Here is a 12520-nt window from a genome sequence, read left to right as displayed (position 1 = left end):
GATATACAAGAATAATTTTGTTTCATGTTTTAAAAGTTATCAGCTAATCAACTAACACATTTTCATGCCTGATTCTAATTCTTAAAACCAGATCACCACTATGCAATGGGAAAATCATGCTTTTTCTAAGAGGCTTTAAATTATTCTTATAATTGATCACTTTATCCCACACTTATTGAATAAATGGGATTTATAAAGGAATGAAGTCCATTTACTCCGCATAAATAGTACAGATGAAGCTGCCTGTAAACCCAAATTTGTAACTTTCTGAAGGTTTGAAAGATACGCCCCCACCCAATACCTCCAAAACCTCACACCTATGCACAAATATACCTGATTATTAATATGGTATGTATTTTTGAAAAGTAGTGAATATAATAAAATGGGCACACATATTATCAAAGCTGATAATTGGTTTACTCATCTCTGCAGGCTGCAAAGGGGATAATCCTTCATCGTCTACCTCTTAATAGAGGGAACATAAGACCTTCTACATAAAGGCATAGTGTTGCCTTCTACCTAATGATTTTCATGGCTAACACTGACCAAGCACTTTAAAAAAATTATTACTTTTTAAAATTCTGGGGTACATGTGCAGGATGTACAGGTTTGTTACATGAGTAAACGTGTGCCATAGTGGTCTGCTGCACCTATCAGCCCATCACCTAGGTATTAAGCCCAGGATGCATTAGCTTTTTTCCTTAATGCTTTCCCCCTCCCACCCTCCCCCAGCAAGGCCCAGTAAGTGTGGTTTCCCTCCCTGTGTCCATCTGTTCTCATTGTTTAGCTCCCACTTACAAGTGAGAACTTGCGATGTTTGGTTTTCTGTTCCTGCATTAGTTTGCTGAGAATAATGGCTTCCAGTTTCATCCATGTCCCCACAAAGGCCATGATCTGATTCTTTCTTATGGCTGCATAGTATTCCATGGTGTATATGTAGCACATTTTCTTTATCCAGGCTATCATTGGTGGGCATTTGGGTTGATTCCACATCTTTGCTACTGATGAATAGTGCTTCAATGAACATACATGTGCATGTATCTTTATAATATAATGATTTCTATTCCTTTGGGTATATACCCAGTCATGGGATTGCTGGGTCAAATGGTATTTCCAGTTCTAAATATTTAAGGAATTGCCACACTGTTTTCCACAATGGTTGGAAATTATATTCCTACCAACAATGTAAAAGCATTCCTATGTCTCTGCAACCTCACCAGCATTTGTTGTTTCTTGACTTTTTAATAATTGCCATTCTGACTGGTGTGAGATGGTATCTCATTGTGGTTTTGATTTGCATTTTTCTAATGATCAGTGATGTTGAACTATTTTTCATATGTTTGTTGGCTGCACGTATGTCTTTTTTTGAGAAGTATCTGTTCATATCCTTGGCCCACTTTTTAATGGGGTTGTTTTTTCTTGTAAATTTGCTTAAGTTCTTTGTAGATTCTGGATATCAGCCCCTTGTCAGATGGATAGATGGCAAAAATTTTCTCCCATTCTGTCAGTTGTCTGTTTGCTCTGATGACAGTTTCATTTGCTGTGCAGAAGCTCTTTCGATTAATTAGACCCCATTCGTCAATTTTTGCTTTTGTTGCAATTGCTTTAGGCGATTTCATCATAAAGACTTGGCTCATGCCTATGTCCTGAATGGTATTGACTAGATTTTCTTCTAGGGTTTTTATAGTTTTGAGTTTTACATTTAAGTCTTAATCCACCTTGAGTTAATTTTTGTATAAAGTGTAAGGAAGGGATCCAGTTTCAATTTTCTGCATATGGCTAGCCAGTTCTCTCAGCACCATTTATTAAACAGAGAATGCTTTGTCCATTGCCAAGCACTTCTTATATAAAGGTACCATGTTTATAGCTTTATTTGTATTATCTGGTTTAATCCCTGTGGCCACGTTATGAGGGAGGCACTATGATTCTAACCATACGATATGAAATGACTTGCCTAAGTTGACCCAGCTAGTAAGTGGGGAATGTTACACATAGCCTATAGAATGGGCTAAATAATTCCCATGCACCTGATGCAAAACTAGGCATGTACAGTGAAATTTCCTCAAGTAACAAGTACTCACTGGATGACTTAGCCGAAGCGGGAGAGCTCTCAGATCTATATCTCCAGGAGAACATACAGCACCTTGTACTAGGGGTGAGGCTCCTGGGTTCTAGTCTCAACTTCAGCTAATTCTACCTGGTTTATACACTGGCTAAGCATTGGCATCTTTCTCAGGTCTCCTAAATGAGAAGACACCATTTTGCAGGGTCATTGGGAAGAAGAAATGATTATTATAGGTGAAAGTGCTTTGAAAATGACAAGATCTACCATGAATGTTATGTGTATTCCTGACGGCTTTTCAAGTTCCAACTTGAGGAAAGAATAATGGTTCCAAGGAAGTGAGAAATATAATAAAAGCTAACACTGACTGAGAGTTACGGTGTCCCAGGTACTGCTGTAACTGTTTGACATGTAGTCATTTAATCAGTCCTCATGAGAACCCTCTGAAGGAAGTGGCTACATCTCCTTTTTATAAACTGGGAAACTGAGCTGCAGGAGGAATAATAATGTGCTCAAGATCCCATGCTGGCATATAGAGTCTGGATTTGAACCAGAAAAGCTGGCTCCATAGCCTTTGCTTTTAAAGTCATTTTGCCAGTGAGCCTCCATTCATGCAATTCTAGACCTGAGTGGTTACCACTCTTGGTGTGACATAGCAGAGACAGATGCAGTTTAAACACTGGCTCCTTACTTACTAGCTTTAGTGTGTAAAATCCTAATCATATAACTGAGACAGTTTTCTGGAGAAATGGGGATGATTATACCTGCTCTGGGTGTGGTAGGCAGAATTCTAACATGGTCCCCCAAATTTCTACCACCTGATATATACACACTTCCTCTCAGTTATTCAATCAAACTGGTTGTATTTGAATTCAAACTCACTTCTTTCTTGCCTTGTGACTTTAACATTTAACTTCTCTAATTCTGTTTTCTTATCTGTAGCTGCACTTCATGGGGTGGGGTGGGGAAGAAAGATTTGCTCTGTACTCCCCTCCTTCAGATGTGAATCACTGACTCCAAGGCTACCAAGTGGTGTCACTACACCCATTGAGCAACTGGAGTCTGAAGTGACAGACTGGGGCTGGGGAAAGGCAGAATCACAGCAGCAGCCATTCCCGTTCATCTACTTAACATTCCGAGTGCTGCTAAGTAAAGCTTATGGTGAATTTACAGGCACTCAACTGCCACAGGTGCCTTCTATGTGAGTGCAGTGCCATGGCAAAAGATTAAGAGTCCTTTTATTAAGTCCCTACAATGCTTGAGAGGACAATAATTGTGTCGAGTGGAAGTTGAGGGAGAAGGCTGAAAACGGAAGGTCAAAACAAGGCTCCTTGAAGCCATGTAAACTACTTGTTTTCATAACACATGGGAAAGGCAGAGGAAAAAAGTCCCAAGTCAATAGAAATAACATATGCAAGCTGTTTAACCATTACAGGAAACATTAGAACATGGCACTGACAACTATATTGGAAGAATGTTTGATCACCTTTATCAAGGATTATGTGGATCTGATATCTCAATGTTTGATTTTGGCATCCATATTGGGTGGTTGATCCATTATGTTATTTTGTTCTGCTCTGCAAAGCCTTTAGAGGGGGAAATAAAGTGATTTGGCCTGTTCATGTCTTTTCTGAAAGAAAACATGTGCCAACTGAAAGTCTAGTGGGAGCTTGTTTGGGACTTAGAAAACAAAGGTACATTACCATTGTTACCAGGATCATGTCAGAGAGCCTGGACCAAAGAGGGCAAAGGAGGCCTGACCTCCTGCAGACCTGCAAGGAAAGAATTTTCTCCTCTCTTAAAGAGATTATTGAAATCATGTCTGCCATTTCACCCCTAAATGGAAGTTGCCTGTTTACACAACATTATTGCCTTACTGATACGCACAGCACTTGGAGATTAGGTAACTGATTGCAGACGGTTTGAGGAAGAGATGAGATCTGTGCTCCAGTTAAAGTCCTGTTAAAACACAAACCAGACATAATTCTTTCATTCGGGCATCACACAGTGACATATTTTGACTCACTGATGTTAAGACTGATCAAGCTCTAGCGGCAGTGTATGTTCTGGGCGAAGTCAAGAGTCTACTCAGTACTTACAGACTCTCCAGGTTTGCAGTTCCAGTTAAATCAGGAAATTCAGTTATTTGTGAGGCACCATTCAGAGTCCTAGAAGGAGGAGTATATGAGTATTACTGGCAGAAGATTCTAGACAGGGGTAATTTTTATTGCCATTTTCAAAGGACTTCAACCTATAATATTCATCTGGCTTTTCACAGCAACCCTGTAAAGGGAAAGTGATCCGTAAGAGACATAGAAACTTACAGTGTTCTTAGTTCAGGTAAATGTTGAAAAGCAGATCTCCCAACAAACTGGATGGGATTGTCATAGAAATGTCTAAAAGAAAGCCAAACAGCAATTAATATCTTAGTATAACATTTGAAAGATGAATATCTGTTCAAAATTTGAACAAATACATTAAATGTACTTATGTAATTTTTGATTATACTGTATTACATAACATTCCCAATTCCTTGGTTTCAGGCAAACCTCAAAAGTGTTTTGACTCACAGTATGAGACTTCTGGTAGGGAATCTGTACTATATAAAATTGAAGATTTCTGACAGCAAAGGAGATATGAGTGATAGTTACTAAGGAGAAAAGCAAGTAAACTGAACACTTAACAGTTTCCCTCCAACATCTGTAGAATATCCACTGAGTGGCAAAAAGGTAATTCAAAGTACTGGCCATGAGATCATTAATTAATGAAAGATGAAGTCTATCTATCAGTATCTACTGAAGGTTATTATATCTGCTGGTCACCATAACATACACAAGAGACTCATCAAATTATTGGAGAGGAAATGAGCTATTCTGGCATATGTCTAAAATTAGAATTTTCTTGAATTAATTATTGTTTTAAAAGGTAAGATATTATTAGAGCTTAAAAAATATTTTGTTTTACAGATGTTTTCACTGTAGTGGTATTTGAACTGCCTTGTCAATGGAGTGCCATATACTTTTTAGCTGAGTCTTTCTTCTAGTCCAACTAAACTCTACAAATATTCATTGTCTACCATGTTTAAAGTATGAGGGTAGGTATGTGAGGATTTAAATATTGATTTATTAAAAAGCTGTCACTGTGTAACTACTTTAGGCCTGGCATTACACTAGATGCTGGGGGTTTGAAGAAGAATGATAAGATGTTCCTGCGGTAAAGGAGCCTGGATTCAGCTGGGATAAAGCAAATAAATAACAGCATATCACTTTCTATTTAACAAAGCTCTTGCATATATATATATATATATAAACTCTTGCATATATATATACACACACATATGTGTGTATATATATATTTAACAAAGTCCTTGCATGTATGCACATACGTGTGTGTGTGTATATATATATGCAAAAGCTTATATATATATGCAAGAGCTTTGTTAAATAGAAAGTGTATATATATATGCAAAATCATGTATATATATATGCTCAATTGATCCATGCAACAACTTTATAAGATTCATAGTGTAGATACTATTTTCTTCACTTTTGGAGGAGAAAATTGAGGCTCAGATACTTGGCAAGCTCATTACCTCCCAGAGCCTCAATTTTCTAATTTGTTAAGCTGAGATAATAATGCTTAGTGGTAGGGTTTGCATAAGAATTAAAAGAGCTAATGCATGTGTAACATTTGAAACAGAACCTGGGATACAGTTGTTACCCAACAAACCTAAATCCTCTTCTGTCCTCCTACCCACTGAGCTCTTCTTTTCTCTTGGGATGAATCAGTAAGAGAAAGAGCTAGAGTTGGAATTTGGACCTTATGATGAAAAAATGGAGCTTTCCTCTTACTATCTTATTAGCTCTTAGCTATACCATGTACTTGTATGCATATAATTGTGTTCACATACATGTACATATATATATACACACACGCACTATATATATATGTGTGTGAATATATACACACACACACACTATATATATATGTGTATATATATACACACACACACTGGGCAGGTATGAATATACATGTTTGTGTGCATAAGGTAGAAGTATCATAAACACACATAAGGAGTTTTAGGGTTCTCAGGAGGGAACTCTCTCATATGTTCGGGAGAGATTATAAAAAACTTCAAGAAATGGCATTTGAAATGGGCCCTGAAAGACAGAATTTCAAGACGCATAGTGAGGGAATGGGATTGTAGGAGCAAAGGAAATAAGAAAAGAGCTTTGTTCCATGAACGTAACTTAGTCAGTCTGGTTTATGACTTAGGGTGATTGAGGAGAGCTTTGGGGAACTGGTTGAGAAGGTTGGCTTAGGCAATGTGTAGCCTTAGGCTGTGAATGTTAGGGTGAGGAGTTTGAATTAGTGTAAATAGGCATCCTGAACACACGTTTCACAGCAGGAGCAACAAGATGGTTGCTGTGCTTCAAGGAAGATGACCCCCGCCAACAGTGAAGGGAGGGAGGCCAGCATCATGCAGACTGGTGAAAATCTAGATGTCATGGCTGGCAGAGTGGCTGGTGCAGTGGAGGTTGGGAGGTATGGATAGGATGGGGACTACAGAGGTGGAAATGAGGAGTGGGTAGCCAACTGGATCGGAAAGCATTCACAGAAATGCAGGCTTTGAAGAGATGGAAACAGATGCAGAAGCAAAGAGAGGACAGTTTCTGGGAGAAAGTGGCTACTACTGTCAAATAGTGGATAGGAGCTCTAATAGTTATGGTGGGGGGTGGGGGGTGCGCTGCTAGTTCCTCGAGGAGTATCGGGGAGTATTAGCATATCAAAAGAGTGATGAAAAACCAGTACTGTGGCTGCAGAAGGAGGAGCAAAGGCAATGTCATTTGCCAACCTCTTAATATGCAAATACTCTCTAATGAGGGCTAATGTTTATTGTCAATACACTTTAAAACTCTTAGTTTGGCAAAATATTGCCAGAACATTTCAGAAACAATGAATAGTTTTTTTCTTCCAGTTGTCAGGGCTAATTGGGACTCCTGCTCATTTGTGACAAATAACACATGGTTCCAGAAAGCCCGTCAATCCAGTTGGCACAGGACCAACATCTGCAGAGAAGTGCCCCTAGAGTCATGTTTAACAGTTGTCCTTACTCTCCTCCTCTATATTCAGGCTTCTCATTCACAGCCTCAGGTTTGATGGTGTCCCAAACCTGCCTTGGAGAGGAGCCTTTTGTCTAAGAGCCAGCCTCATACTCATAACTATATATCATCATTCTTCTGTATTAAATGTGAAACATAACGTTAGTTATACTTTGTAGTTGTAACTCTATTTTATTATTTTGTTTGAGACAGGGCTCTGTTGCCCATGGTGAACTTCAGAGGCGTGATCATAGCTCACTGTAACCTCCAACTCTTGGGCTCAAGTGATCCTCCTGCACTGGCCTCCCAAAGTGTTAGAATTACAGGCATGAGTCACAGTACCTGGCCTATTTTATTCTTTTATGGCATATAAATCCTCATATACACCTTTCTAAAACATTATTTATCTTTCTAGATTTACATCCCAGTTTGTATAAATGTGATGTTTGGGCATAATAATGAATGAAGATAGAGACTTAGCACAAAACAGTATAAACCTCCTACCATCAATTTAGGCTGGAGTCTATTGCTGTAAAAGACATCTATTTGTATATAATAATTTATATTTCTAGTATACTCAGGTTTAAGTTCAGAATGACTATGCAGACTTGACATTAATGCTCTAAAAATCAGTTTTATTCCTTGGAAAATAGAGGTAATAAAAAGCATTATACAAGATTATTTTAAAGATACCTAGCACATCTGGAGATACAAATCATAATGTGATCTTTAAAAAAATCTTTTATATTATTTCAATGTTCAGCTAGAACCTGGCAAAATGCATGCGTATATACCTTTCTGTATGAGCTCTTAGATTGACTGAGACGAAACTCAAGCAAATATAGAATATTCATTGTATTTAAAAGTATAATATATGCTATATTTCAGGATGGAGAAACCAAAAAGCATTATAGTCACTTACATTGTAATAAGAGAAGGGTTGCCTACAAATGCTTTCTCAGGTATTGACCTGATATTGTTGCTATGAAATCCTCTAGAAAGAGAAAAAACATTATAAAAAATCATGTGTGGAGTAAAATTATTTAATAGAATCCCCCACCCTGACCACAGTGGCAATAATCAGAACCTTTAGTAACCAGAGGACAACGTTAAATTCCTCTATGCATCTTGAAACTTAGGTGCCGTTATTTACTCTCTAGGGGATAAAAAAAGTCATGTGCTGTCATCTTAAAGGAGAAATAAAGAATCTGAAAATAATAACTGCACTTCATGAAAACTCACAATCTAATGTTATAAGAAGAAAACCTGTTAATATCCAACAGAGCATCATTGTATAAAAGCAGGAGAGAGTGGAAACCATTTTTGGAGAGATTATGATCACTCCTCCTGACCCCATTTGAAGCTGGAAGAGAAAATTGACTTAAGCTGCAGTGAAGTAAAGATTTAAGTAGTCTCCTTATAAGGACAAAATTTTCTGACTTGAAGAAAGGTGACCTGGCTCAGTGAGTCTGTAGTTATAAGCTGATTGTCATCTGTTGTTGTTGATGTTGTCTGAATGGCAGAGAAGCAGATTCAAGGATCTTTGGAGCTTATTTGGGCCTGTGGCTGTATGAGGTGACCCTATGCCACGAAGCCCAGCTAAGCCACACATGGGGTTTCCTGAGTCAGAACACCCTAAGGGTTTTTCTTATAAACAAGCTCCTCTGTGTCTCCTTTAGCTGTATGTCTTATTTCTCACTGCTAGGGAAATGAGGTTCTATGTTTATTTTCCTTTCCAAGTGTTAGAACATTACTCACATAGGTTATTTATCTTTTTAGATACAAAAAAGCGAATCAAATTTTATCATCTAAAAGGCAGTATATGCAACCCAGTGGCTGAAAGTCAGCTTTTCTTTAGTAAAATTATGGGGCTTTAGAATTAAATAAGATTCATTAAACATTTACAAATGAAATACAGTTAACCCTTGCACAAAATGGGTTTAAACTGCATGGATCCACTTTTTGTTGTTGTTGTTGAGACAGAATCTTGCTCTGTCTCCCAGGCTGGAGTGCAGCGGTGCAATCTTGACTCACTGCAATCCCCGCCCCTCTGGTTCAGAGCAATTCTCGTGCCTCAGCCTCCCAAGAAGCTGGGATTACAGGCATGTGCCACCAGGCCCGGCAAATTTTTGTAGTTTTAGTAGAGACGGGGTTTCACCATGTTGGCCAGGCTGGTCTCGAACACCTGGCCTCAAGTAACCTGCCTGCCTTGGCCTCCCAAAGTGCTGGGATTACAGGCATGACCACTGCCTGCGTGGCTCCACTTATACGTGGGTTTTCTTCAGCCTCTGCCACCCCTGAGATAACAAGACAAACATCTCCTCTTCCTCCTCAGCCTCCTCAATGTGAAGATGACAGGGATGAAGACCTTTATGATGATCCACTTCCACGTAATAAATAGTAAATACATTTTCTCTTCCTTAGGATTTTTTAAATAACATTTTCTTTTCTCTAGCTTACTTTTATAAGAATACAGTACAGAATACATATACAAAATATGTGTTAATGGACTGTTTATGTTATTGGTAAGGCGTCTGGCCAACATTAGGCTATTAGTAGTCAAGTTTTTAAGGAGTCAAAAGTTTTACGTGGGTTTTCTACTGTGCAAGGGTTGGTGTCCCTAACCCCGAGTTGTTCAAGGGTCAGCTGCAATGTATGTGAATGCATCTCATACTTTACTAGGCACAGACAGTTTGATTCATCTATTTCTAGACTTATGCAACCCAGAAATGTTCAAGTTCTCAGAAATGCTCAGCAACTAAATTCCATTTTAGTTCTATACTAAAAATCTACAAATATATAAAGTATATAAATGTTGGGAGAGTATGTATGGCTTAGAAAAAGAGAAAAGAATATGACTTACAGAAATATATGTATTTCTTTTATATATATGTTAGAGAAACCCAGCATAAATAAAAAATATTATCTGGTATTTGCTAGAGATAGAATCAATTAAAATATATTTCAAGAGTACTTTATCATTATTTATATAAAGTTAAAATTTTCTAGCAAATCATATTATGTAAAATAATCACATGTATTTTTAAATAAATTCACAAAAGGATAAAGTTCTCCCATTGAAATTGTCCTAAATACTTACAGTTCTTTAAGGTTGGAGAGTGTTCTAATTGCAGTGGGGAATTCATCAAGGTTATTGTAATTTAAATCTCTGAAAATGAGTAAACAGTATTTTCAGTTTTTTATTTAAAACTTCATATATACTCTACAAGGAAAGTTAACATGCTATTCCAATGAGCCCATATGACTAATGGAAGTTCTCATTGCTTTTGTTGATGGAAAGAGATTTTCTTGGCTTGTTGACTACCAACATTCTGTAATTAAAATGGTCATTTGACTAATCATAAGAAATTTGAGAGTCAAGGCTCAATGGCACTGGGGCGTCTCAAAAAGAGAGTGTGCGGGAGCATTAGCTTCTAAGTAGGAAAGATGCGTCTTTGACCAGGTGTTGATGGCTGCCTGATGGAGCTCTTCAACTGAACCCGGCTCACTAATTGGCCAGTGTGAATTTGCACTCCTCAGGGCTCCTGGATCACATCCCTTTTCTTGTTCCCTCCTTCACTCCCTTGTGACATGACATCTTGCAGGGCTGCTTTGTCTTTGACTTTCACAGGGTTCCCACATCCCTCCCAGCCTGAAGTCCAGGATGAATCTTACTTCTGGAGAAGTTTATGTGAGACAGGGTACTCTCAGAAAGGAATTTTGTCTAGAATTTCTTCAGTGTCGTAAATGATTCAGAAATAGGATGTTTTCTTTGATCTGTGCAGCAAAGTTCTATGTTATTCCTCATGACCAGAGATGAAGTGGTCAAATTATCTCAAATCATTAGTTTCTGTATCTGTTATAGCACAATTGGCTTTTCAATTTCATTACTCACAAGTGCTTTACAGACTTACTCTACCTTCTATCTAGATCTTTGTATGAAAAAGTAATTGCCTCCTGGTCTCTGGGAATGGCAGATTTCCCAGATGACGCAGAAAAACCTTTTGGTCAGGCAATCACATGTGGTTAGGTTCTCCTCTGTGGAGAATTGCTATTTAATTTTAAGAGAGAGATAATCTGACTGAGTTAAACATGAATCAAGGTTCCTACTTGTCTGGCACAAACCATCCTTAAGCTATACTGCAGGCAGGAAACGCGTGTCTTTTGTAGACATAAATTTTCTTCCTGTTTGTAAATCTCTCCAGATGCTCTGTTTTGATTAAACAAGGATTGGGCCCTTATAAATTACTTGGATTTCTAGTGAGGGAAAGGAAGAGGCTGGAAATAACCAAATTGCTTATCCTCTGTAGCCCTGGGCATGGTAGGGGAAGGAGAGACAATAAGACTCACATGAACTTTTCCCTGACATGTTTTGCTCTATGTTATTTACATGCAATCCTGGGTCCTTACCCCAAAGATTGAGGGAGGGGAAAAAAAAGACTATTTATGGAAATACCCATCAAAGCCCATCTTGTTTTTCATTCCTGTTATTGTTCAAAAGGGCTGGAAGGTGATTTCCATTGGTGAGATTTCTGAGCCCAGCCCTGTGTAGATAAGAGTTCTAATTTTTCCTAGCAGCTGATGGGAACTGCTTGTCTATGCCATTAAGTTGATGTAAAGGTCCTGCCTGGACGAGTTCATCTTTGCCACCTAAGAGGAAACACAGGGTGACTTACCCCTGGAAAGAGCTGTTAGCGCTCATAGGCTAGAAGAAGAATACCATCAACACAGGGTCCCTCAGGAAATTAGTAACCCAAATCTGGTTAGAAGCTAAATTGATTATGAACAAATTGCTAAGCTCTGTATGCAGATGAACAGTGGGCCCCAAGGGCACAGGAGAAGTGGTCTTTGGTCTTTGCATTTTGCGGTTCTGGTCAGAGCCAGCATTGCAGATTCAGTGACCTGTGTGGTTTATTGCATTTGAGTATTAAAAATGTGAGGGTAGGGATGGTGACATGGCTGCAACCACCCTCCTCTCCCAGCACACTCAGGACCCTCCCTGCCTGTCACCTCACTCTCATCACACCTTTCTCAACAGGGCAATGAAGAGCGTCTCCTCCCCCGGGAAAAGCCTGGGTCCCTGCTGTGGCCCACAAGAACCTCTACCTTGGCTCTGTGAGAGTGTCTAGGATATGGTCAGCTGACTGGACTCTATTTTTACTATAGGTATCAATTAAGAACTGAACTTTTGACTTATTCTTTGGAAGTAGTATATAGTAGTAAACATGGATTTCAGAATCAGACTAGAGGAGGAAGCAAATCTCAGTTCTGCTACTGACTAGATATGTAATAACTTTACCTCGCTAGAGCCTAAACTGGGATACTGTAAGAAGTAATTAAAACAATGTATGCCAAA

At 38.6% G+C, this 12520-nt stretch overlaps 1 protein-coding gene across 3 annotated transcripts in view; it reads right to left on the bottom strand.

Annotated features, from left to right (window-relative positions):
• Positions 1-12520, bottom strand: part of LGR5 (leucine rich repeat containing G protein-coupled receptor 5) — a 147329-nt gene that overhangs the window by 15873 nt on the left and 118936 nt on the right. For 2 of the 3 annotated variants that reach the window (XM_025403340.1, XM_025403338.1), the window contains 5 exons: positions 10265-10333; positions 8087-8158; positions 4387-4458; positions 4162-4230; positions 3950-4021 (listed from right to left, as the gene is read on the bottom strand). In XM_025403340.1, the coding sequence (XP_025259125.1) occupies positions 3950-4021; positions 4162-4230; positions 4387-4458; positions 8087-8158; positions 10265-10333 (354 nt within the window). The remainder of the gene's footprint in view (positions 1-3949; positions 4022-4161; positions 4231-4386; positions 4459-8086; positions 8159-10264; positions 10334-12520) is intronic. The other variant, XM_025403339.1, reaches the window with a different exon arrangement.

The sequence above is a fragment of the Theropithecus gelada genome, chromosome 11 (assembly GCF_003255815.1).
Source record: "Theropithecus gelada isolate Dixy chromosome 11, Tgel_1.0, whole genome shotgun sequence".
Classification (NCBI taxonomy): domain Eukaryota; kingdom Metazoa; phylum Chordata; class Mammalia; order Primates; family Cercopithecidae; genus Theropithecus; species Theropithecus gelada.
Note: the sequence above shows the minus strand (reverse complement) of the source record. Positions and strands in the feature narration are given on the sequence as shown.